The sequence below is a fragment of the Dromaius novaehollandiae genome, chromosome 7, assembly GCF_036370855.1.
Source record: "Dromaius novaehollandiae isolate bDroNov1 chromosome 7, bDroNov1.hap1, whole genome shotgun sequence".
NCBI lineage: Eukaryota > Metazoa > Chordata > Aves > Casuariiformes > Dromaiidae > Dromaius > Dromaius novaehollandiae.
Window position 1 is genome coordinate 12,766,762 of NC_088104.1, and position 27,382 is coordinate 12,794,143.

General features: G+C 38.1%; 1 protein-coding gene and 1 long non-coding RNA gene across 3 annotated transcripts in view; one reads left to right on the top strand and one right to left on the bottom strand.

Moving 5' to 3' along the window:
- LOC112994224 (uncharacterized) overlaps positions 1-27,382 on the bottom strand; it is a 36,057-nt gene that overhangs the window by 1,269 nt on the left and 7,406 nt on the right. Inside the window, exons 2-4 of one of the 2 annotated variants that reach the window (XR_010389937.1) lie at positions 17,874-17,978; positions 9,300-9,492; positions 550-3,166 (exon numbers count right to left, since the gene is read on the bottom strand). This is a non-coding gene — a long non-coding RNA (uncharacterized LOC112994224). Of the gene's footprint in view, positions 1-549; positions 4,331-9,299; positions 9,493-17,873; positions 17,979-27,382 lie in introns of both variants that reach the window. The other variant, XR_010389938.1, reaches the window with a different exon arrangement.
- On the top strand, positions 840-25,564 carry HACD2 (3-hydroxyacyl-CoA dehydratase 2). The gene is made up of 7 exons (XM_026118422.2): positions 840-1,030; positions 7,178-7,295; positions 7,648-7,666; positions 12,192-12,280; positions 18,457-18,578; positions 19,244-19,422; positions 21,811-25,564. The coding sequence occupies exons 1-7, from the start codon at positions 897-899 to the stop codon at positions 21,891-21,893; spliced, it is 744 nt and encodes a 247-aa protein (XP_025974207.1). The 5' UTR covers positions 840-896; the 3' UTR covers positions 21,894-25,564.

A 27,382-nucleotide genomic window follows, 5' to 3' on the forward strand; every position in this document is an offset into this window, starting at 1 on the left:
CTGTGAAAGCAGGATTTGCTGGGGGATAGGGGGAAGGGAGGCGTATGCATGCGGCTCATGAAGGAACTGCACCACAAGCAGCATTAAAAATAAACAGAATTGTTCTTGGAAGTTGAGAAATAACAGAATATTTACAGTTTCTGTAAAAAATAATATTTTTTTGTTCATCTTTTCATTGCTGCACTTACAAGTTAAAAAAAAGGAGTGCGGATGGTGTCTGTAACTCTGGGAAAGCAGCTCCGTCTCCTATAAAAGGGATACACAAATTCGTGCTGCTACGGAAGTAATGCAATCCACTTTTTTGCAACTGTCTAAAACTTAAGCAGAAAATGAGCGATAGCTTCGGTTGTGCTTTGCTTCAGCAGTTTATTAAACCATAAAAACGATGAAGAGTGACAAAAAAATCTGGAGACAACCTCAATTTGGGAACTAACGGTTATTAATTTCTCTAAGGAAATTACAGACCTACTTCATCCTCCTGGAGTGAGATCACAGAGGGATTATTTTTAACTTTTGTTTCAAAATGCAATCGCAAAGGTCACTAATCACCTGCCTCGCAGAGGGGCGCGTTGTAATCGCCAAGCGAGGAGCAGCGGCGGCGCATTAACCCCTGGGGGCGGCTGCCCTGGCCCGGGCACCGCAGTGACGCCGCAGCCGCGGGGCCGGCGGTGCGATGGGAGCGGCGGATCGGGCCCTCCCGCAGTGAAGCCCCGCTTTCCGAGCCAGCGGGGCGGCAGCCCAGAGCCAGGGGCCGGAGGGAGCAGCCCCGCTACGCGACTCCCCCACCGGGCACCGCTGCCCTGCTCCAAGATGGCGGCGGCGGGGGAGGCGCGCGGCCCCGCCCCGCGGCCCCGGCGTGCGCCGAGAGCAGGCGGCGGCCGCAGGAGCGCGGCAACATGGCGGCGTCTGGCAGCGGCGGCGGCAGCCGCGCGGATAACGGCTACGGGAGCCAGCAGCCGCGGCGGAGGAAGGGCCAGGGCGCGCTGGCTACGGCCTATCTCGTTATTTACAACGTGGTGATGACGGCGGGGTAAGGAGGCGGCCCGCGGGGTGCCGGGCGCGGCCCGCCGGCGCGGTCTCGCCTCGCCGCCGGCACGCGCGGCCGCCCGGGGCCCCCGCGGGGCTCTCCCGGCGCCGGCTCGTGGGGCGGCGGGGGGCGCGGGCGGCCCCTGCCCCGGCGGCGGGGAGGGTCCCGGGAGGCGCAGAGGCGCCGCGGGGGTTCCCGAGCGGTGAGGGGCTCCGCATGCGTGCGGGTGTGTGTGCATATACACGCACATATTTATATATGCACATATATATGTGTGTGCACGCGTGCAGGCAGAGGTGTATGTGCACGCACACGCACACACGTACTTCTTGCCGGTCAGGCTGCCGGTCGCCCCCAGCTGCCCCGGCGCCGCCAGGGAGCGGGGCCGGGTGATCCCGCTGCGCTTCCCCTTCTCGCCTCTGCCCCGTCCCTCTTCCAGGCCAATGCGCCTTGAGCCGTGTTTGCCTGAACATGCGATAGAGATCCATCACCTTTCCAGTGGAGCCTCTTGTTATCGGTGGTCATGTCTCAAACTTTCAGTGTGGTGTAGGGAAAAAAAAATAGATGTCCCTCACCACTCCTCGTTCTGGAGAGGAGTTCCTTGTAAATATACGTGAAGTTGTTTCGTTTCCTTTTTGGGTTCTCTCCTTCATGTGTTATAGTAAGAAACCCGGCGCTGAAAATCGGTGCTTTGACAGGGCTCCTCCGTGGAGCTCCCTCTGCCCCAGCTCCCTGGCGTGTGCCTGCGCAGCATCTCTGCTGCGTGTCCTCGGCCAGATCCTCCTTCCCAAAAGGAATCAGCCTCGACAGCACAAATGCCTGTTCTTGGCTTGGATGAGCATGTCCACCTAGAAGAGCTAGTGCAGAGTTGGTGGTGTGCTTTATGTGCCCCACTTTAACTTAACTCTGTAGTTACTTTATCATCTAGGCAACCATGTAGATTGTTGCTCTCAACTTTGTTTTGTGGGCTTCAGTGCTTTTTGGTAGAGAAATGAACCTAAACACACTGAATTTATCCATAGTAGTAGTTAAGGAAAGCAAAGCTGAGGAGAAAAGAGCCTTAAAATGGATCCTGAATGAGCCTGTTTTCTTCTAGATAAATCCTGGTGGGTGGGGAGTCAGGCAAACAGACTAGGCTCGCTTCTCTGGGGGGAGATTGGCATAGAAGTAATATAGGTAACATTTATTTCAGTGAGGCAGCTGGACAAGATGATTCTTACTTTCACTAGTGATAGAGCTGGTGTTATTTTAGCTTGTAATGTGGTTACACTTATGTGGAACAAAGGTAACTTACAGGGGAGAGCTCAGTTCTTTCAAGGTGCTTGCTACACCCGTTGCGCAGTAAGTGTATTATTGTGAAATGGAGCTGTTAAGAGGATTTATGACTCTATGATATTTGCAGGGTATTCTGCTTATAGAGCGGAATGGCAGTTACCCACCAGTTTGATGCAATTTAATCCTTTGTTTGAGAAACACTTAATTACATGAACAATAAAACACAATGCTGTCAGTCAGGAGCTCTTTTCAGTTTGTTATAATGGCCCAGCTGATGTTATAATGTTACCAAGTTAACCTCTCTGAGTTCTTCCAAGTGAAAGCGCTTGCCTGCTTATTATGCTGCTGATACTTAATTCACTTACATTTATTTATAAAAGATCTCAAAAACCAGTGATAGAAGTTGCAGGAGAAATGGAAAGGTTTTTTTTCAAATGTCGGGTTTTTTTGTTTTTTTAAAATCAGGCAAGTACCTGATGTTACAAGGTATCTATTTCTTCAAAAGACCTAAAAACATTGAAGTGTCAGAAACTCTGACAACAAATAGCTCAAATCCTTTTTTTTAACTTCCTGTTGTCACATAAATGAAGATGTTATCTGTTTTCCTAATTTACACCAAACTTTCTAGAAAATTCCAGTCTTAAGCAGGATGTGGCCTGTGGCACTTTAACAGAAGCTGCCTTTCTGGGAATATTTGTGATGCTGCGATTTGGGGAGCTAGCCTAGGAGCTCTGTGATCAAGGTTCGTATCTCGGCGTTGTCACTCACTGATGTTCTTCTGGGGCAGGTCCCTAAGGGCTCTGACTGACGACTGGGCTTCAAATCGATGAGGACTTCTGCATTCCCCTGGCCGCTGCTGAAATGCTGCAATATGCAATGTTGAGTTAAAAAAAAAAAAAAAAGAAAAGAAAAAAAGTACTCAACTGGTTATTGCTTGCTTTTAAAAATATTTCATAATAAAGTCATTTTTCAGGAGTTGGTTGACAGAAGCTCAGTTGTTCATGTGATAATGATATGCAGCTGGTGGCAATAATTATTCATTGTCCTCATGTAAATCTGTCTGAAAAGACAATTGGTAGTACTGCCTTGTAAAGAGAACTGTGAAATGAGAACACCAAAGCCTAAGGTGCCCAGAGGATGTGCCGATGCCATAAAAGCAAAAAATGGCTTTTTTTAAATTTTTTTTTGGGGGGGGGGGGAACTTTCTGTGTTTTTTGGAGGGGGGCTACTGTAATTTATGAAACAGCTTTTTTAAACTTGAGCAGACAACAGCTGTAGTCAATAATAAATATTTTTTTAAAACTTAGTTGACATAGCTGTGTTTAAAATGGGTCCAGTGACAGTTGAAAATCTGGGCTTAATTATCAGTTTTATTTTGCAAAACTTTCTTCTCTTGCGTTCAGTCAAATTGGTATTTTCCGGTTATGGTGTCAAATAGTTTAGTATGCCAGCATGTGAAGCTCATTCCTGAGGCATGGTGCAGTATAGAAACGATTCTCCAAAAAAACGTGCTTGACTGAAATCACTGAATGATGGTGGTGAGGGGGAATGGGACGTGACACACTTGCTATTATTTGGAGCTGAGTATAAATGTTTGAGATGGTGATAAGCTGATTTAAAATACAACCATGTTTCCTATTTTGTCAAGTGCCATAATTACTATTTGGGTAGAAGTAGCTGATGGCAGTATAAACAATGCATTTCAAAATGATTTCACTCAACAAGATGCATCTTTTTAATGTAATAGCTTTTGAGTTTGCTGAGGGTTCATGTAATTTGTGCTGAACAAATAGTGTTTGGGTTATGAACTTCAGTGTCCGTATCTTCAGTAACTGGTTGCTGAGCCTCAAAGTGCACCTTCCTCTTCTTCTGACTCGTTCATGCTGTACCTTTGCTATTTTTTCTCTTTACTGAGGTTCTGGTTGGTTTATGTAAACTTGTTTCTCTTACAAATTAAAAAAAAAAAAAGAAAAAAGAAAGCTTGGGGACAAAGGGACCTGTGCATGAAGAACTGTCAAGTTTGAGTAACTGAAATTAAAAAAAAAATAAACAAAAACTTGCATTTATGCAGTATTCAGTTTTCCTTAGTTTTATATCAGTCAGAGAATGTAACATTCTAGCTAAGAGTTTGCATTAATGGCAGTGGTTACTTAATGAAGTATAGCTCCATATAATATATCAAGTAGATCTTTTTAGTGTATAGTGCAGAAGAAGCTGGAAAAGTTAACTTCAGACTTAGCCTCCATATGACAGTGGTGCCTCTTCCTGCCCTTTTAATCTTCTAACCAAGTTTTTTTTTTTTTTTAAGTTATCTTTCACCTATCCCTGTCCATTTTCTCTAGTCAGATGGTTTTTCACACTCTAAGAATCACAGAAGCAGAGCAGAGGTACTAAAGGCTTCAAAACTGAGTAGCCACAGCTTTTAATTTTATGCAGATTAATACTTCAACCAGTATTAAATGCCCTTTCAAGGACAGTAGTTGTATTATTAAAAGAAAGGTGTGGTCTTTGAGAACAAGTAGTACAGTCTGCCATCCTCCCTGCTGGATAGCTGACTTCAGGAATAAGACAAGCAAGAGGCTTGGACAGCCTTGAGAACCATTTACTTTACCAGCTGAGTTTCAGTTAAGGTGAAAACTCTGCTGCAGGCACAACAAAGAACTCTTATCTTCTGCAGCCTGAGAAGCTGCTCAATTTATCTAAGTTTCTCAGCAAACATGGAAGATGAGAAAAAACAGAAACTGACAGATATGAGCAGGACAATGTCAACTTGCTGTCAGCTACTGGAGAAGAAAATTAGTCAGTGTTGCAAAGGATAGCCGTTGTTAACTATTATACCTACTGGTTTAGTCTACATTGAAGTCTGAATACCAGATTCATTTGATTCTTTCTTTGTAATCAGTAATTGGCAAAAGTTGTCTGTCTCTTGGTTTTATAAGAGAGCTTTAACAGAAATATGACTTGTCACTACTGAAAAAAGGGAGGGCTTTCTCCCTGGCTTCCTCACTCCCAGTGCTTGTCTCTCAAAGGCTTTGCTGTCTGTCTTTTGGGAAGTCCAGGCAGAAATGAAATAGTTTTTTTCAGTTGTACCAACAGATGTTATAACAACAAACTTGGACATCAGAATTACTTATTATTGAAAAAATCTGCATTCTACAGCAAATTTCAAGCAACTAAGTATTATATTTACTATATGGAAATACTTCCATATAGTGCATAATACCTAAAGTAATATGGTACTTATAAGCATCTAATATGCTGTAAATTAACAGGGAAGATGAAGAAATTCCCTTATAGAACCACAGCTGCAGTTTTTTTCAAAGGGTAAAAAGCTGTTGTGTACTTAGAGGACTCTACATATGCATCCAGTGAGATGTGCCATGGTTAGTGGAGATACAGAGCTCATGCTGACAGTCACCAAGTAACAGCGCTTTGAGATTTAGAGGGAGACAGAGGTAAAGTAGGGTGGCATTAAGAGTAGCTGAGGGGAAGGCAGCACAGGAAGATCCTGTCAGTAAAAAGTTTGAGAGTCACTGAAAAGGAATCCCAGTTTTCATCGACCAATTCCTTGTCCTAATGTTTGCCACAAGCAGTCAGAAACTGAAGTTAACTATATATGCTGATTTCAGCTGAAAAGGTATTTGATCAGGGTATAGCCACCTTAGTTTTGTGGCTTGTCTTGGACTTCATGGTTTCCTGAAACAGGAATTTCTGAAACTGGGGGCAAACGCTAACTCTGAAAAGCTATGATAGATGTTCCTGCCTCTGCCAGAGCTGGAGGAGAAATTTTTAGCTGTGCTCCCTAAGCTACTGAAGGGGAAAATCGGCAAGGTTAACAGGTTATGTTTATCTGGGGTAACTCAGGTAACTCTGATTAGGAAGCTCTCTGTAGAAGGATTCAGAGAGAGCAGGAGACCCTGCTAGGGAAGGGGGAGCCACATGAAGGATCCTCTTGCTCTTCCACCCCAACAGCTAGATGAAAAGAGAGTGTCTGCTTATGGGCTGAGGTGTGCAGGGTCATTAGTTTCATTCAGCTTACTCTCACTGAATTTGTTGTCTTCCTTTGTCTGTAAACTGTCCCACAAGCACAGTACATCTCCATAATTACTTTCCTGTGATTGACCTAGCTTTGTTTGTTGCAAAATACCTTTCTGTGTGTTTGTGCTGTCATCAATTCTTAGCTGCCTTTTTTTTTTTTTTTTTAGATTAAACATGACAAATAATTATATAGGCCTTTGTTACATAGGCCTAGTTCATTTGTTCTTTAAAAAGAAAAGCTGGGATGGGAATGGCCACCGTTACTCTCAAGATTTTAGTTAGTAGGCTCAGTTTTCTTGTAGTTACTTATTAATAACTTTTTCTCATAAAATATATCCTAGAAGTTAAGCCGGATGGTGTATCATAAAGACTAAGAGTTTATTTTGAACTGAAACACTAAAATGGATGCTTTCTTAACCTTGTTTATGTTATGATTAATATATTACATTAAGAATCTTTGACTAGCAGTAAATAGTTTGCTGCTTATACTAAACAAAATGTGACGCCAGTCTTATTTTAAATGTCATGAATACCTTCCATAATTAAATACAGCTCAATAGAAAAATAAATTTAGATATTAAAGATATTGCTGTCATGATGGTGCTATAAGGTATTTTAAAAAAATGCATAATATTTAATTTTGATAGATTTGCAGAGAATCCAAACATATTTAATGTTTTCAGTGTTGCAGAGGGTAAGCAGGAAGTTAATGTTCAGGCCGTTATATGCCTGTTGCCTTACTGCATAACAAAATAGCTAATAAGGATGAGAGATTGCTTGCATGTATGCTCTACTTAATATCTTCTTATCTTAGACTTTTTTTCTGTCTCCTTTCAGATGGCTTGTAATTGCAGTTGGTCTAGTTCGAGCATACCTGGCTAAAGGTAGCTACCATAGTCTTTACTATTCAATAGAAAAGCCCCTGAAATTCTTCCAAACTGGAGCTTTGCTTGAGGTAGGTGAAGTCTTCCTCCCCGATATTACTAATATTTGCATGAGTGTTTTGTTTAGGAGAAGAGAGGTAGCGTTTATTGAACAGTACTTTCTAGGTACCTGTTTTTTTCATTAGCATTATAGAGTGGTTTGAAGGTAAACTTAAGAAGTAAATTCATTATCTGTTTGAGATACTTCTTTTTAGCAGTCAAGAAGCTTACTGTCTCCTATTTAGCTGGAGCATCAGAGCTAAATATTAAGCTTAATTTTTGAAATATAAATATTGAACCTTAAGCACTTGTGATAGAACTAAATGTATTTTTGAATTGCTGCATTTGAAATGTTAGTGATTTGAATTTTTCTTCTTGTTCTAGATTCTGCACTGTGCATTTGGTAAGCAAATTTTCAGTGTTATTATTCTTATAGCGATATATCGTCATGAAATAAATGTTATAGTCTGTGAATTGCTGGTTTTAATTCTTGCATAACTCCTTCATTTTTTGCTTTAAATATTCTATTCTTTTACTAAATAATTTGACAAGTTAAATCACAAAAAGGAAAACAGTATAGTAGGTTTTCAGTTACCTAACACTCTATTTTTATCTATTTTTATCTATATTTCAATGCTACAAATCTTAGAGCGGTTTATAAATGTTTCATAGTAGCTTATGATTCTCTCTGTTATCTATCCTATAATTTTCTGTACCAGGCTGTCTTTCCTCAAAAAATATCTCTAGCTGGAAATAATTAAAATTCCAATAGATAGTTGGTCCTGTGGTTTTAAATAATGTGTTTGATCTCCTATCTGGATGTTTGCTAGCTGCTATTTGAAGAGTCAGTAAGATGGCATTAAGGTCCCTAAAGCCATGGCTACAAAAGCTGCTATTTTTTGCATATCATGCAAGCATTCTACGAACCGTAAAATGTATCACTATGGTACCACTAAGCCCACATTAATTTATTGTGTAAAAGGTTTTCTGAATAACCAAATATGGTTACTGAAAACTTAACATCATATTCATAAATTTGTCAGCAGAGGGCAGTCTAAATCTGTATTTGGTGCAATAGTTCTTGTCTTCCCGAATACTTCAGTTACTCTGAAAATGTTATTTTATAAAGAGTAGTTTGTAAGCTGTGCACAGATCATCTTAAGAAATGGATGGCTGGACATTCTTTAAATTGATGTAAATGGTTCTTAGAGCATCCCTCCATACAGAAATAAATATAGTTTAGTTGAAGGGAAAGCACATGCTACTGAGTTTAAGTAACTTGAGTTTTCTGAGGTTCTAAAAAAAAAAAAAAAAAAAAAAAAAAAAAAAATCTGCAGAAATGTTTGATGCTCTCCTGAGGGTCATTTCATCTCTTTTATCTCAAAAACAATGCTTTTACTATAAACATGTTAGTTATTTCCAAATGATATCTTCTGGTCAGTTTGTTTCAAATCACTATAATTAGTATACAGTGAGATTATTTGTACACACCCTTCTTAGTTTAAGTAAGCAGAATGTATTTGTGCATGCACGGATTGTCTTAATCCTGGATATTCTAACACACATGTTGCAATTCAGCATCTGAACATTTAGCCATTGTAGTCACTTCAGAAAAGCAGAGGTATTCGTTATTAAGACTAATATGACATTCATGAATAGGAATGCATGATATAGTTGATTGTGCTGCCAAGGAGACCTCTTTAATCCTGTTTTGCTTTACTAAATCTCAATTGCCATTTTTTCGAAATAATTCATACTCACTTTAAAAATATTTCATAGTCTCTCATTAATTTTTGACAAATTTTTGAAGTCCCATTTGCCAAGTGGCAAGAAGGACAAGTTAAATAATCTCAGAACACGGAGCTGAAACTTGCAAACAAACGCTATTTTACCATCCTAGATCTGTAATACAACAGCATGAGAGCTATAACACTCTGCTCATTTCCTAAGCTAAACTCTATGTAAAAATGCCTACATTTACTAGTACTAGCTCTACGAAAGAATATAAACATTTTCTTGGATTATCTTTTTCTTACCTGTTAGAGTATATGTCCTCACCAAGCAGTGAACTGCAGCACAGCTAGTCCTGTGTTTCCATCTCCTAGGCTGCTGCGGAGCAGGGAACAAGATGCCTGTAGCAGTGTGTCTTTGTGCCAAGTTAATATCCTGGATGAGCTGATTTGAGGTGTGGATCCATTTAGCCCATGTTATCCTCAGTCACATTATTTACTGTCAATAAAGAGAGCCATTAATGGAGTGTTGCAACATTTTACACCAGTGTAACTCTCTTTATTTTTGCTAGCAAAGTTACTACAAAACCCACTAATTTTATGATAACTGTCCCAAGGACTTTTTTTTGTCAATGGAAGCATTTTTTGGCTAAATAAAATGAGGCTCTATACACAGCTAGGTACGCTGCTTCCGTCTGCTGTCGTATAATTCCTGGATGTTACAGCTAATCAGTTCCTGATTTCCAAGGAATGGTCTAAGTATTAGGGAGAAAAAGTCCTACTGAATCTGGTTGAAAACTTCTCTGCAAGGAGAAACAGGAAATTTGCAGATTCCTTTGCCTCTGGTAAGCTAATTGCTATAACTAATTTTCTGTAGACAGAAGATCTTTGCCATGACAGATGGTAGTGCCTACCAGCATAACTTTTTTTTTCTCCACATCTTTTAAGTAAAATCTAAAACATTAATATCTGTGAGATAAGTTGTTCCAAACATGAACATTGATATGGGAACATCTCTGTATCAAGCAAGGTTGAGAAAGATCTTTGGTATTTGGCAGAGATTTAAAGAGATGGAGAAAGGAAGTTCTGCATGGAGGGAGAGGAGGTAATGTAGCCTAGAGACCAAGAAGACAGACTGGAAGACGGGTAAATGGAAAATGAGCGTGCAGTTCCTTGGCTTGTGTAGCAGGCAGAATCCAAGTGTGTGGCACCGGACAGCTTCTGCCTCCCTGAACTTAGTGTGGAATGAGGAGCCCTTGAAATGAAGAAACAATGGTAGCACAGGGAATGGAGAAAAGCAAGAAGGCTTTGGTTAAGTTCAAGCCTTCCTACCATAGGAATGCTTACCAGTAATACTAGTTAACTTTGCTTTGACCTGCTTAGTTAGGAGGAATATGATGGCTCCACCTCTGCTGAGCCAGCACAGGTAAGCTGGTCTGTTCTGAGCTGGGAACTCCCTGGGAGAGAGGGAGAACTGTAGGAGCTGGAGGATCTCCTGATGGAGGTGAGAGAGGTCTGGGCAAGGCTTACTTGCTGCTTGGTTCTGGACCAAAGCCTTCTGTCTGCCAAGTCCTACTCTAGCACATACTGTATTGGATAACTGGTGACAGACGTTCATAAAATCGTCTGTCAGGTACCTTTTCAGTGTAATTAGTAAATAAATAGAAGCAAGTAGAGTTTATATAAAATTGTAGCTAGTGAGTCAGTGAATTGGATCTCATGTTTTTGACATAGATTGGCATCATCTAGGCCAAAATGAAAAACCTTGTTTATCTCACTTCTGAGATAATCTTGGTTCCTACATGGTCTTTTTGGTGTATATATATAGATTTTTTTGCATAACCACTGAATATGTTATTTTGCTAAGCAGGGAATCATATCTTACATTCTGGGTTATTTAGCGCTTAGCTTTTGTGAAAAGCTGAGTTGTAGAGACTACTGGGGATATTCAGTAGTTCTTACACTTGCATATGCAAATCTATTTGTGGAAAATACCCTTCCCTCCCCAGCTGGAGTTTTCCTCTGAACAGCAAAGCATAAAAGGTCCATCGTATTGTAGGTGTGTATCCTTAATGAGTGCAGATTGTGGGATTTTATAGCATCCCCTTTTTTGTTGTCTGAATAGCATATTCTGCCCTGAGATTTTTGCATCAGAGATTACATTATGAACAATGCATGACAAAATTGGAGAGCTATGTTTGTAGGGTTTTCCCCTTTTTGTTCTGAAAAAGAAAAAAAAACATAATAGCTTTCTGACTGAAAATAATTCTAGTGAAATTTGCTTTTGGCTTTTCTTAGTCTTCCTTTCCTTTCTGGTTTCCAATTTGGTCTTTACTTATTTCTTAGGCTTTTATGCTGCTTGCTGTGACTTGCATTAGTTTTAGAAGCACTGTTGACTGTATTTTAGAAGCTGTAACTGCTCTTACGCTTGTCTTCATCATGCTATTTGAAGAAGATAGAACTTTGTGCCATGAAGTGTAGAAATTGGGTGTAATCTTGCAGTCTAAAACTATCCTGCTCTATCAGACCTGGGTACGTAGACCCATTTTATATTGGTTTGATTAGCACCTTAGAGCTTGCTCAGAAATAACAGAGAAATCTGCTGCCTTGCGAAAATCTTAAAAGATTGTTTCTGTACCTATCAATGCATGAACTATTCCTTGTTTAAAAAACCAACAAACAAACTGTAGTCCCAGGAAGGAACTGTAACTCATATTTAGCAGAATATTGGATAGCTCAGTGGTTCTTCAAATAGGTTAAATTTTGTTTGATGTTTTTTGGGAAACACGCTGCAGGACATCTTTTTTTTTTTTTTAACTTTTAAATCACAATAATGCACACACTCATAGCTATTTTAATCAGACAAGTTTTATTTGGAAGACTATATCCCAAAAGCTATTTGACTAAAACTACTTCATCTTGTTCAGCTGTTTCATGTATTGAGGAATGTGCTGTGATTGCAACAAAAGCAATTACTTTTATTCTCATTTTGATATACAAAGTTTTGGTCAGGCGATTCTGTTGTGCTGGGCTGTGTAAACACACCATGAGACAGAATTTGTGCTCTCAAATTGAAAAAAAATCAAATTCTTTTGTTCCAAAAACTTGAAGTAATTGGAGTTTTGTTTAGTTGTGCTTGACTTTTTTTTACTCCCCTAGACGCTAGGCGATATTCACTAATTGCAAAGTATTTTCCAGGCATTGTTCCATCTTCTGTTGTCTTGACTGCTTTCCAAGTGATGTCAAGGGTTTTCCTGACCTGGGCAATAACACACAGTGTAAAAGAGGTAAGTTAAGCTACAAAACAGATTGAAAAATTAATGACCCATACTAAAAAGCAAGTGTTGATTGCTATGTTATTTTCCTGTTGTTTTATCCCAACATGTAAAATTGTTTATGGGAATTTCTGTAAATCAGAGAGAATAAAAATAAATATATCTGATGTCATCTCTTGACAACCAAATAGATTGAGGTCTGAGTCTCTTGCTGTAGGACATCTAGTTCCTGAATGGCTTTTGCAGTCCTTACTGAAAATTGAAGAGGTTCCAGTGTATAATGTGGACCCCAAAAGCAGGGACAGCATTCTAGTATTGATCTTGCTAGTGCCATACTTAATAGTAAAGTCTCCTCACTACTCTTCTCTTTCATACACAACTTGCTTTTTATACCATCGCATGTGGAAGCTCTCACTCAATTGTTTGTCCACAGCACTGCCTAGATGTTCCCAGTCACTGCTTTCCAGGATGATCTTCCCCTCTGCATGTCCTTCATTGAATTTTCATATGTTCCAGTGTAGGTGTGGTTTTGGATCTGGGCGTCTTTTCTCATTGTTTACCACAGCAAATACTGCTCTATCTCATGCAAATCCCAGCAGAATCTTTTAGAAACAATCCAGTTTGAAAATGATTCCCAACTGACAGCTACTTTTAAATGTAAATCTGTTTACATGTGTCAGTTGATACAGATTATGTTAACTTTTTCATATGATCTGAATATTTTGCAGTAGCCCAAGTATGGTACAGTTCTGCTGTTACTTTGGCCAACTGATCTTATTACCTCCTTAACGAAAAAAATTATCCTTGATGCCATTGTCAGCAGCTTCTCTCTCAGAAAACATGGCTGCCTGAAAGAAGTGAGAGACATCTAGTGTCATACATGTAAGACGTCTTGTGACTTGACAAGGAGAATGTCATAAGGAGCTTGGCCCTTTTTGCCAAATCGTCAGGGAAGCTCCTGTCTCTTCTTTACCCCAACACCTGCTGACCAGAGCTTCTATCCATGCTGATAAGTAACATATGTCAGTGTAGTTCCTAATAATTAACTGTCCTTCCTGATATGTTGGTGCTTGTTCTTGTGGAGCCTCAGTTTCCTACTACTGGAAACTGTTACTTTTCTTAAAAAATAAAACAATCTTGTACATACTTCTCTCTCTTTCTGATTTATTTCACTTTTGATGGAAACAAATGCACTCCAATCCCTATTAATTCAAACTCAGTGGAGATAAATGCTAGATTTTCAACAAGAAAATGTGATCCCAAGACATTAGATCTTAGATATAAAACATTTTTAAGAAATAAGCCTGTAGTTTTGCTTGTTATCTATTATTTTTAGTTGTATAATATTGGAGTACATGGTGCTTCTTCATGCTGTTCATGAAGAACAGGAATAATCTATATTTATGAATTGCTTCCTGGTCTTGCAGTAATCAAAAATGTTAAGGTCTGGATCGTCTGGATAGAATAATTCCATATGTGTTCTGTAAGATATCAAAAGGAATGGATAAGGGTTTTTCATTGTTTGCTGTTGTTTTTTAACTTATGCCTACGTTCTTGCAAAAAAAAAAAACCCTTCAAAATGGGAGAAAATAAAAGGAAGTTTAGCCTAACGTTCAGTTATTAATAAGGATTTTCTCAACAATAGCACGTGTTTTGGTTTTTTGGTGTTTTTTCCTCCCTCCTCACAAATTTACATTGTCTTTGGGTTAAAAAAAAAAGTCTTGAGAGGCACTGCTATATTACCTTTTTTAATGTCTCAGAAGGTGGGCATAAGAGTGAGGATTGGGATGTGATGAGTTTTCACCTCTGGACTTAGAAAGATAGAGGTAATAGATTGAACGAAGAGGTTGTCTCATGACACCCTCCCCCTAGCCCACCCCAAAACAAAACCCACCCAAAACAGAATGCAGTCTTACTTGGGAAGATGTATTTAAAGTGTCACGAGTGTTCTACTTTTTCTAAAGGGCTGTCCCACAAGTGAGCTCCATGGTGAAGTCCAGGATTAAATTCTCACGCAGCTTTATGGAACTTGTAAGCTATGCAGTTGCATGATCAGGTTCTTGTAAAATAAAATTCAGTTTTCCTCTAACTTTTTGAGTGAGGATCATTTAATATCTTGCTTTTCCAGAGTGCTTTCGTATATATTATAGAAGAAAAAACATCTATATTGCATCTGTCCTCTGTGCCAGAATACATTTCTGGATACTTGATGTGATTTGAAGCATGCTTCCTGCCACTAACATGTTTGTGCTTTTTGTTGAGCTTAACGTTGACATTTTCATAAATTCAGTATTTATAATAAAGTATTTGTAATGAATGTTAAAGCATGGTGGAGTTGTGGTAAGCACTGTGCACTTCTCGGTGTAGCAAAGAGATTTTCCCTTACCTCCATCACATGATAAATATCATCCCATGAGCAGCTGTTAGCTTAGTGGAGGAGGGCCTGGCATGTAATACAATACTTGTAGCCCAGGAAATACTCTTTTTGGTGGATTTTACTATTCCTCATATGAAGGAAGGAAGAGAATGAGCAGACTAGAGTGAAGGGCTGGATGAAAATAGCCATAGAAGAGTGACGGGAGTCCTTCAGTTCAAAGTTATCTTCTTGAATCAGTATATGAAAATGAGGTAATCTAGTGACATCTTGGGACCCTTCATGAAGTTCAGTGTGTGACCCAGTTCTGATAGATAAGTATTAAGTCACTGCTGGCACCTTTTCAACTTATCAAATTTGGTGCAGTTACAAAGCTCAAATTAAGGTACATATTTAGAGGTACCTTTCTAGAACACAGTGAAGCTACATAAAGGGGTGGTGTGGAAAAGACACGTACAGCATATTGAGTGGGTAATTAAGACTCCAGCATCTGCAGCTGTGAACTCGACATCTTTCATCAGTAGTAAAGCATACTTAAAGAGAGAAGAGCATTTTAATTTAGAATATTTTTTAAGGTTGAATTGAAGTAAAAGGAGTCCACATTAAAAGTTCAGAACTCTAAAAGGGTGAGTGCAGTTGGCAAGCCTGATTCATTACTGCTTTACATCTATGTAAAATTTGAGTAATACTGTACAGCACAAGTGTCTATCAGGCCCTTTATGCCTATCCTGAACCTTCCTTTTTTATTTTTTATTGATGTACAACAGAGCAGAGGGAGAGGTGCTGTTTCATCATCAGGGTTCCATCGTGTCACTGTCTTATTCTTCCATGTTGGTTTCCTTTATGATGTATTTAGCTGAAATTTTCTGCAAATAATTAGTCAAATATTACTCTTAACATGAGGAAATTTGTAGAGTTTCTGGATTTATGTCTTTCATGCCTTTCAAACCCTGCTTTATCTCTTGGATAACTTTTCATGCATAAGGAGAACAATGAAAGAGGCTTCATTGTGTCAACTCCCAATTCTAAATCTCATCTTTGTGTCTTAAAAGGCTGTGGATTTTCATTTCTTTTAATGAATAGCAGGCAATCTTCATAATCCTGAAGATAAGCTAAAATATATTCAAGACCCTCCTTAGTGATAAAATCAGTTTGAAACGCATGCCCAAAATTTATGCCTATGGTATGATTCACCCTAATTAAGGTAGTTGGACAAATAAGTCATAAATTGTAAAATGTACTCTGACTTTAACCCCTTCAAAGGCTGGCATGAAAAGGTGGAAGAGAAATTGAGTTCTTAGGGCAACATTTGGCTTTGGTTTATGAAATGCCTGCTGTTGACTGGTTGCACTATCCCTCATCTCAACTTGGAAGAGGAATGATATGTATGCAGCGCTAGCAGTGCTTGTTTCTAAGTGAGTAAGTCTCTTGAGTGACTCTTTTGTAAATCAGTCCCCTGGGGTTCAATAATGTGCATCTCGGGCATCTTTATTTGAAATATTCAAAAAAAATTCTCAATCCTCAAAGAGAAATTCTAATTGTAATGGAATTCTGACAGATCTGTTAGTTTTAGGAAATACATTTTTTTAAATGATGAACTATGGGATGTAGTTAAAATATGACGATAAAATATACAGGAGTATTGTATGACTAATTACACTGAAGGGGAGGGTTTGAAAACTCCTTAGGTCATTTTGTACCAAAACCACCACCAGTTTCCAGTAGTCTTCCTTCGTTACATAAGGACTTATAAAGGCATGGTCCATACTTCTAGTTAAGTGACCTTAAAAGGGTTTTTTTTAAGAATGGTGTGAACTGTTTTAATAACTTTCAAATACGATTCTATTCTTAAAGTAGATTGGGATGACTAGACTTCAGAAAGCGGTGTTAGAGAAGTCCTGTGATAGAACTGGATTGCAACTGCTAAGTTTTCTTCTCAATTTATCACTTACTGTTAGCATCTCAGTTTCTTGGAATCTCTTGTCCCTAGTCGTATCTTCAGGTGGTTTCTCAAGCAATAAATTTCTGTTTGAGTGTTTTTACTGACTTCCATAGGTAGGGAAAGAAGTGGGGTATCAAAGTGTAGGTTGAAGTCCGTCTTTTTATTTGCAGAATACACAGACGCTTAGATGAACTCACTAAGCTGCTAGTCATGATTTGACCAGAAGGTGCAGCTCTTGAGTGCTTGGGAAGCATGTTGCTTTTGGGGAATAGCATCATCTGTGAAGTGCTGCTAACTCTTCCGGGTTGAGAACTGAGCCTTGCTTATCAAACAAACCCAAAACAGGATTAGGATCCTGTTCTAGATATTGTAGAAAAATATAGTTAGATGTAGTCTCTTCTGTCTAAAGAAGCTTTGGGTTTCATTCTTTTATGATGCTGTAAGGGAGATCAATATGTAGGCAAATTACCAGAGTTTCATGTGGAAAAGAGCAAGCTATATTTGCTGCAAAATGCCATGGAAGTGACTTGAAATGCTGTAAGCAGCATTTCATGTAGTAGAACACCAACTTTACATATATACTTTTATATAATTCTTTCTGGGTTTTGTAGTCTCTGTAACAGAAAGCTTTTTATGGATGATCTTCATGAGCTTTTTTACAAGCAAATACATGATCAGTCCCTTTCTCTGAAAAGACTGTCTATATATATATATTTGTCTGTGTGTATATATATGGGGTTTTTTGCATGTACTTTGCCCAAAATTAATAGGGTGTACCACCCACACCTACTGACTTCCTTTTCACTTTTTTCGAGAGTTGAAGGAAAAAACAAAATGCAGGCCTCTGTGGTTGAGCTCTATTTTGCTCCCACAGTCTAGTGAATTTAGGCTCAAGCTACTCATAGTGCTGAGAATTCACAACATGCTTCTGTTGTAGGGGAGGGGAAATGGAGAGCTGCATAAAAATCATTTATTTATGCTCTCATAAGTTTATAGTGTGGTTATGTGGCCCCCATAAACTTTTTCATAACTGCCATTATGTTTCAAACTTAGGTCACAACTATGCTCCCAAATCTAAGATTTCATTTTAAAATATCATATGCTTGTGAAGACTAAACTTCAAACTATGAAGGAAGTAAAACTGGTTCAGTAGTGTGCGAGTGAAATACTAGCTCAAAGAGGTGTAAAGCGGTGAAATTTAATGATGCCTTAAATGTAATGTTAGAGGAACAATGCTGGATGCAATAAGCAGAAAAAGGAGCAGTGAAGCAGACAGCTGTCAAGCTTACCAGAGGTGGGACAGGGAAAGTCTGAGCTTCCATTTCTCTCTTCCCAGCCTGGTTCCTTGTGTTAGCTGCCTTGTTGCTGTCCAAAATTAGGACCCAGGTACTCATCTGTGAAGAAGGAAAAAAGTGTCCCTGGTAGTCAGAAATAGCACTGCCTAGGACCAGAGCATACAGTTTAAACCAGATCTCATGTTAGACTAATGCTTTAGCTTTTTCTCTGCTTCCTGCACTAGGAAGCAATCACAGGACTGAAGCAGAAGTACTGAACAGGAATGGGAAGAGTTGTGAGTCATTCTCAGTATTTCAGGAATTTCTTGCACTAATTGCGTTATACAGAATGAAGGATCTTAACTTACGTGATCACCAGAGCTATTCTTAAGCCAAGTAGAAAAATATGGAGCATGATAAGAGGGTTTGAGGGTTTTTTTGCTGTTGATACTAATGTTGCTTTTAAGCTTGTTCTTGGAATCTGTTTTCTGAAATGATGCAATAAAGTTATCCATAGGAATTGATTTCTTTGGGGGATTTTTGGTCTGCTGAGTAATTAGTAATACCTGAATTTATTATGAACTTCTCTTTCTTACAGGTACAAACTGAAGATAGCGTCTTGTTGTTTGTTGTGGCCTGGACAATCACTGAGATCATCCGTTATTCTTTCTATACATTTAGCTTACTAAACCATCTCCCTTATCTCATCAAGTGGGCCAGGTATGAGGCATAATAGAAGTCATAGCACTTAAAGTACTGATTTGACAGAAATATTTATCTTTCAAAACAGTTGCAGTAAAAAAAAAAAAAAATCAGATGCTACCTTGTGGTAATTGCCCTATCTGTGAATGTGATCCTTCTTTTCAGCAGTTTTCCTGGTTAAAGTCTATCAAGTGTAAGCTGAAACCTTACTTGGTCAAAATTCAGTCCCATTTACAAAGTGATTGTGTTTGTCAGAAAATTACATCTAACAGTAAGGAGAGAAAAAACTTTTTTTTAAAGGCAAAGCATGTTTGAATTTACCTGTTGTACCTAAAAAAAAAAAAAAAAAAATTGTAAGCGCCTTGATTTATATTGACTGTGCTTGGCCCAATTTTAAGTAATATAGTAACCTCTAATAAAGAGTTTGGAAGTCAAAGTAACTAACTGGGGGTCATTTTAAAGACAGCTTTCAGCTTCTCAAAGGTAATCTCTAAATAATTCAAAGTGAGCATTTTACCTTGCAGTAATGTGCACGCCCTACCATGCTCTAATCAAATAAGGGTTAAGGGAAATAAGACAAATATTGAGTATTTAAAAATCTGAATACCTGTAATAGCATTTAACAAATAGTTTGTAGGAGTTTGTCATGACTTTTAATCTTTTCCTTAAATATTTTTTTCTAGGTACACTTTGTTTATAGTATTGTATCCAATGGGAATCTCAGGCGAATTACTCACAATATATGCTGCATTACCCTTCGTCAGACAGTCTGGCTTGTATTCCATTAGTTTACCTAACAAATACAATTTTTCTTTTGACTACTATACGTTCCTGATCCTGATTATGATCGCTTACATTCCAAGTAAGTATGAGTTTGTTAGGTTTTTTTATACTAAAAGCAGTATGAGGAAAAGCTGTGGGATTAAAGTATACATAACTAAGTACTTTTTTGTAATTAATTTTGAAAAATCATCTAAAGAAAAAAGCTCAGAGTTAAAACAGCAGAGACTGCTTTCTACCAACGCGTGCAGTATAGTAATATTGTTTATTCTCTTATAGTTGGAATATAAAATAACCGTAGTACTTCTTGGCACATGCTGACTTCTTAATTTTTTTTCTTAAAAATTCTTTTGCCTTTCTTAATTTTTAAATTTACAGAATTTTAGGAGAACAAAGTTCCAGACAATTTATTAGAATTTGGTTGCTTTTCAGGAGTAAGAACAATGCTCTTCCACTGATTGCTAGGAAGCATCTCTGTTTAAAATACCTTGAGTTGAGATAGTCTCTGGTTGCTGTTTCTATAGATGGAATGAGATCTGGCTTTGCTGTTTTGAAATAGGCAGTAGGAATACTGGAGTCTCCAAGTCCTACTTGGAGCCTGTAGCAAATTTAATTACGCAAACAGAAGTCTAAGTGTGTAATGCAGTGATGATGTTGCTGTTGTTAGTTGTTCTGTAGCTGTCTTTATCTGAACCTTGTTTGTGCAGAATGATAAATCATATACTAAGATTTAAATTTCAGCATTGTGGTGTTCTATAATAAGCACTTTTTCAGTGAATTATTTTGTAATTCTGACCTCCGGATTTATAAATTTCTTATAAATTTCTTCAGCTGTTCTCAAAAATACTTTTCATATGCTTGTCTCCTTGCCCCCTCCTCCAAAAATGTTGATATTGCTAACTCCAAGGAGGCAGAGTAATATCTTTTGTTTCGGTCAAAATAAACATGAGTATTACTTCTCTTGGGGTAGCTAGGTCACAGTTAACAGGCCATGTGGGAGGGAAGGAAATTGAACCCAAAAAACAATTTTATCCCTCCTTCTCCACTAAAATATCTTATATCTTACCACAGAGAAGTGGTCTGTCAGATAAAACATTCTGCGTGATCTATTTGTCAGTTGCGTAATTTGAATGCAGGCTCTCTCTTTTTTTTTTAATCATTATTGTGAATTGGTATCTTAACTCTGAGGACCAAAAGTATGTGCATGATACTATTACTTTTGCTTAAATGCTGTTATGTACCTTTTCGCATGAAGATATAGCCTGTGGTATTCTGGAGATGCAGGAAGATGAACATTCATTGTGCTTTTTCTGATTATACCACAAGTCAGTTGTTCTTTGACAAAGGCTCCCTGTGCAGGGGGTTTGCCTTCTGAACCCACTGAAGATCTTGAAAATTTTGGGAATGCTAACATTGCAAAGAGAGCAAGCTTTGAAAACTGTTATCGAAAATTGAGATTAACATTCCCGATAGCTGCATTTTATCACTTACTTTACATAAATCTCTAATACTTGTCTGTATTAGTGTCTTGCCAAAAAAGATGTCATTAAACTCTCTGCATATGAAAGATCCCAGTTATGAATGAGTACCTGAATTTACATAGACTTCTAATGGAGACACCATGTGGCTCTGTATACTACTATGTTTCTGACCAACTGCATTCACTGCTTAACACTGGAGGAGTAAAATCAGTTGAAATTCAGGATGGGGGAAACGATTAGGAAACGAAATAGAGGGGTAAAGAAAGCCAGAAGAAATGTCAACTTGAAGCAAGTAGTAAATATTTTAGTACACAAACTGAACAGTCTTTGGTTGGTCTCCATTTATAACAAACATTTGGTATATACAGCTGATGTAATCTAGGCTGCTGTTGACCTTGTTTAGTTTTTGTATGGTTCACAAGATGAAGGTTTAGAATCTAATGGCAGTTTTTAGCTTTTGCTGTTTGTGTATGTATGTCTTCGATCTTCCATTTTGTTCTTCTGCAAACATACTGTGTAATGCAGCCTTAGAAAAAGAGGAAAGAAGCTTTGCGTGGAGGATAAAGAGGCAGGTGAGAGAGGCACCTGTTCAGGTACAGTTTCTTAGATCCTGAAAAATGGACACTAAAACTGTAAGGAGAGAAACAAGTCTGGAAATTCTGTCCTTTTGGAAAGTGTTTCATTCCTTATGGTGCTCTTTTTCTTCCTTGCAAAGTATGTTCTCTCTAGTGTGTGTGTGCAGTTCAGGAAACTTCATCCTGCTGGAACATGCAGAGTTAATTATAAAAGAAGGTATTTGGCCTTTAATTCAAAATTGATTGCTCTGGCAAAAAATAAATAGTACACAGTCTGAGGACTATATTATTCCCTTAAAAGACTAAAAGGCAATTTTCAAAGAAAATTGGTGACCTTGAGTATGTGACTGCATCTTGAGTTGACACACAAACCTGACTGCATACTTTATTTACTTACGTTTGTTTTCTCTTCAGTCTTTCCTCAGCTGTATTTTCACATGCTACATCAGAGGAGAAAGGTACTTTCCCACACTGAAGAACACAAGAAGTCGGAATAATTCCAACTCTCTTTCAGAACTTTTCAAACATCAAAATGCTGCAGACTTTCAACACTCGGCACGTTTATAGAGAATATACCAAGATAAACTAAGTCAGAGGTAAAAGACCAATAATTTAGCAAGAATAACCAATAAACCTGATTTCACCAAAATTCCATGGAGTAAAACATTGAAATAATTTTCAGCTTGCAGTGCTTCAGAAAACTTCTAAACTTTAAATGGCTTTGGCAGTTAGCCTTTTACTTTTCCTTAAATAATATGCTGAATGGTTTTCAGTTATTACTGAATGCCTGAGGGTTACAGTATGAGTGATAAAGTTGTACCCATTAAATGTTTGAATTGGGATTGTATTACTGGTATCTTTATTATTTTCTTTTTAAGTGCTTGAATGCATGCCAGAAACTGTATGTATTGCTGTGGAAGCAAACAATATGCTCTGGAATGCTTTAGGATTTTTGTCAGAGACTCCAGTGGAGAATGTGACCCAGGCAGACTGTTTGAATTTAGAAAGGTAGGTTGTGAATTTAAAAGGCAATGGGAACAGGAAGGCAATTATGGAAAATAAGGGGTTCTTCAGGAATTTAAATACTAGGGTGTCGGACCAGAGTATGGTTTCTGAAGATCTTGTTTAAGCTGATTACTCAAATGCTAACGTTCATCCAGAGGCTGTAATGCTGATCTGAAACACTAAAACTCCTCTTAAGTACTGCAGCCTTGGATATTTTTTAAACATAAAAGAATACTTATCATAGTATTTCTCGTGACATCAGTGATGAATATGAACAATATAAGGAGGCAAGTCAGTCAGAAACAGGTATAGTTCTCCACTTTTGACTTTATATTATCATCTCTAATAATTATCGACTAGCTCAGTGGTACTCATCTTTCTATGTTGAGGACTATGTCATCTACTGTAGAATCATTTGCAGGCTTTGTGCTTCAACTTGTCTCTTCTCAAGTGACTAGTATGTATCATTCTGACACATCCAAACAGGCAGTTCCAGACACTCTGCTTCTGAAACGTTGCAAAAAACCAAAGTCATAAGTTCCTTCTTTGAAAGCAGGTATCTCATGTGCTACATGCTGCTTTTGCAGGTTGGACAAGCCTTCCCTTATCTGCTCTATTGAAAGAGCAGAAGAGCACAGAAAGGCAAACTTATATAGGTGCTTGCTCTGGGTTCCTGGGCCAAATCTTCCCGAGGGAAGGTAACGCAGAAGATGAAAGGACTGAGAAAACCACGTGGCAGGCCAGAATGTCCTAATGCTGTGTGAGCAGTGGCCCAAGTTACGAACAAACTGTGTGCTGAGGGAGAATGGGAGCAACAAAGGGAGCAGGGAAATGAGCAGACATCCAAGCAAAGGCAAAAGAAAATATAGAGTATGGTCTTTGCTCTGTCAGGTACTGATAGTCAAAGTCCTATATTTACCCCATCAGTTGACACCAAGACTAGGGATTCTCTGGCTCCCCTCTTGTAACACCATGATTCAGCATGCAAATGAGGTGTGGCTACTACCATGGCATCTGTGATACTAGTCCTGTGCTGTGCTTTTCAGCACCTCCCCTGGCTTTGGCCCACATCTATGTCCCAGCACGCTGACGCGTTGCAGCTCTCTCCCTGTAGGGCAGTACGTACTAAGTGCATGGCGTCTCTGTTCCAGCAGTTAGGGAGAACTGGATTTACAATTACTTTTGTTTTATATTTGTCAGAGCTCTATTTAAAAGCTTTGCATTTTTGTGTAATTTCTTTTGTTGGCTCCATCAAAAAGTTTGACTGAATTTTCCTAGCACTCAGTAGTGTGCTGAATACCTTTCCTGCTCAACACAAATGGGACTATTGTAAGTAGGGAGGGAATAAGAGGCAATAATGATCTTTGCGTCTGTTTTAAGCAGCCTTCTGTAGACAGTTGTTGGCTGTAATAAGAAATGCTATAGCGACGTGCAGCCTAAAAGTGGTTTTGCATCGAGACACAACAATTCATTTCTCTATTAGGCTGTGTATTGCTGTGTTCTGGTGATCTGAGAAATCTTGCATTATACAAAATTCACTGTTCAAAGATGTGCATGTCACCTTTAAACAACACATCTCCTTTTGCTTGTACTTGATCTCAGTTATTAGTGTCAGTGTTTCTGATTTAAAAGATCTGATTTCTTGATGTGTTTAGGTTACTGGATGTTGTGGGTACTCTGCTCCCAAAATTTTTCTTGATTTGATTTCTGTGCCTGAATATAAGATTTGGACTCAAGTTTGTAATTGCAGGTTGGAGGGGAAAAAAAATGGCTGTATAGTATTCCTATATAAAACAAACTTGTAGATACCATGATGGGAAAGATGTAATACAAATCTGTAGCATTGGGCCTAAGAAGCAGAGAGCCACCAATAGGGAGAAGGCTTGTACAGCCAACCTCTTTACTGAGAAAGCTTTATTTTGGAATATTTACTTCAACTGAACTGCACAAATGCAAATAAACCACAGCCTTTTTAAAGACTGTGGCATTTATTTTCCTTCTAAAAGAAAGAGGAAAAGAAATTGTTTTGATAGTAAGAAATCTCAAACAATTTTTTTAAAAAAATCTATGATCTGAAATATGAAACACGCAATTAATAGATAAAAGAATTCTAGCATTTATGATTGCAGTGCTTTTTAAAATTAAGCTTCCATACAAATCATTGGAAGGTGATCTTGAATAAGAACTGTGGTATGATGCCCTAATATTGACTTGGGTCACATGTGTGTGTTGGTTTTTTTTTTTTTTTTTTTTTCCTTCTTCATAAAATGATAACAAATGTCCCCTCATCTATCAATGAAATTACAATGTGGTGTATGTGAACTTTATAATGGAAGCTTTGATCAGTACTCTTTTTCACAAATCTAGGTTGTTCCCCCCCCACCCCCACAAGCTATTTATTTGGCTTGCATATTTTCTCTCTATCAGCATCACTAAACTGCTGCCACAGACATCTTTTCTCCTTTGGTCGTCTTTGTGTTGTGTGCTCTAGTTCAGTCGACAATACTACCGTGTTCTACCATGCCAGCTTTGTCCGAGTTAGTCATTACCCTCAAAAAGACCATGGTTCTTCCCAGTGTATAGTTTACAACTGGAGTTGTAGAAATGTTCATATTGTAAATTACAGTAAGATGCAGACTACAGTGCAGGTAAATTGTAATTTTTCACAATGTGATGTTTCTATCAAAGTTTTCTTACTTATCAGTAGAAAGGTTGGCATTTGTGTGGACCAATCTGCAGTGTCATTTTAAAACCTTTCAGATGCAAATTTTCATGAATATACATCAAATCGTATGTTTTGATGTATATTTGTCAGTGAAATTTGGTTGAAAACTATATACGGTCATTTTTGTATTTTTTTCTATGTTGTGAAGAATACAATTGTAATTTTATAAGTCTGATTCACTAAGATTATTATAAGTTAAATGTATTTTTTGTATATTTAGGAATCTGGTATTACCTGGAGCTCTGAAAGATTAAGCATAGACTTTTTATGCATGTTTGGAAGACATTTCTACTTGACAATGCTGTGAAATGGTTTGTATGCTAAAATACTAGTCTGTGTTGTTGCCTTGTGAAATGATTCTGTGCTCTCTGCCTGGATTTGGACTACTGACCAGTGATACTAATTGCTGTAATCCAAATAAAATAATTCTGAATGAAACATGTTGTATTGTTACTGTTTAAGGAAAAAAAGCAGATACTTTGTAAATGTGAATTAGGGCTGTATTTTTCTTCATTTGTATATATTTATCTTGCAGTTTACAAGATTTTTTTGGCATAGATAACTTCTTGAGCTCAAATGAAAGACAAGGCTAACTTAAATTGTTACTAATGTTCTGTTTTTTCACATTTGAAAGAGGTGTTCATAACATGTTAATGGATTGTATTAAAATTCAAACTTCTTCTTTAACTTCCTGAAGGACCCTGAATAGAATGTTAGCCTTTTGCTCTTCTGTTGTTGTCTATACTCTAGGTGGTGATGGTTTTCTAAAAAAACAAACTTTCTTTTTAGTATTACAAATATAGTGGAATGCTTAACTAAAGCAACAAAATACTTCAGAGTTCATTTACTAAATATAATGTGTCTGCTACCACAGCAACGTTCTTAGCATTTTAACACTTCCTGAGAGATTTAAATACTGTGTCTAGGTTCCATTAATTCTCATAAATAACAAGTTACAGTTGCCTAATAAGAATTGAGTAGCAGTTGCAGAGTGAGTGCTATTATTCTAGGCATATGCTTGTCATGAGATTGCACAACTACAGTGATTTTTTTGTTTCTCTGCAGAAGAGATGAAATGTTGTCATGCCCAGCATCAGCGCATGTCCTACGCATGATAGCTGTGACTTAGCACTACTGTCTAATTAAAATTCTCTTTAAAATGCTGTGCTGTGCGGAATGGTGCCGAGCTCCCTTTGTGCCTTAGAATAACTATTACTTGTTGTTTCTGTTTCCTCTTTGCATTTGAAAAACAGCATATGTGGAAACAATTTTAGTTACCTAGAGTAAAATGGAAAAGTCTGAGAAGCATAAGGATTCTGTGTTCATAGGCAAATAAATTTCACAACAGTATTTAAGGCTTATCTTAAAGCGTTGGCAGTTCCTGACATAAGACTTGGAAGGATCTCTGCTGGTATAGTGAGTATAAAATAAAAAGGTGTGAATTTGTGTGTGACTCAGCTTTATTTGTAATGGATGGAACATTTCTAGAGAGTTGGAATCGATGATGATTCAAGCTGTTCAACTGCTTGAACGGTCCACTCAGTATCCAGGGGCTTTTACATTCTGCTTGCCCATCTCCTGAACAAATACAGTTCCGCAGTTGTCGGAGTGTTCTTAGTATTGTGGTGAGAGAGAATTAATAAAGTTTCTGTAATCATTTCTGAAGGCTAGCTAGAAACAGTCAAAATTAAAAATTTGGATGGAAAATTTAGCTCTTCTAATCTTGCTGATCACTAATTACCAGATTAATAACTCCCTTTAAGGAGCTGAAAGATCTTAAAGTCACTGAAGCCCTTTTGATATGTTCACAACTTAACCTGGCATTAATATTGTCAGAGGTGGGCTTTTCTCTTTGATGTGATGACACTGATAACGTGCTAGTATGAAGGAAAGAAATGTTGCTGTCAATATTGCATCTTATTTTTTTCTAGTCTTTTAAGTAGATATATATTATTTCAAGCCACCATTACACAAGCATATTCAGAATGTTTAGAAAAACTTTCTAGTTATGCTTGCCAAGGCACAAGCTCTCAGGCGTCACAATAAACTGGCTCTTTATAGATGAAATGAATGAATTCTGTCCAGGTTGTATATAGAAATTTTACATTAATTGGTAGTACATAAGGACGGCATTATTGGGAAATTCATTACCGGAAGTGTTTGCAGAGGCTTTCTTAGTGGAATTGTGTGTGAACACTTAACTGCATTTTCTCCTGTCTTAAAACTTCACTACTTCAGACAGTCTCTACATAGTCT

Bases quoted from the DNA above. Each gene is read 5' to 3' on its own strand.
- HACD2 (XM_026118422.2), top strand. From the start codon at position 897: ATGGCGGCGTCTGGCAGCGGCGGCGGCAGCCGCGCGGATAACGGCTAC. The intron at 1,031-7,177 runs GTAAGGAGGCGG...GTCTCCTTTCAG, and splicing joins AACGTGGTGATGACGGCGGG to ATGGCTTGTAATTGCAGTTG. The intron at 19,423-21,810 runs GTAAGTATGAGT...TTTTCTCTTCAG, and splicing joins TATGATCGCTTACATTCCAA to TCTTTCCTCAGCTGTATTTT.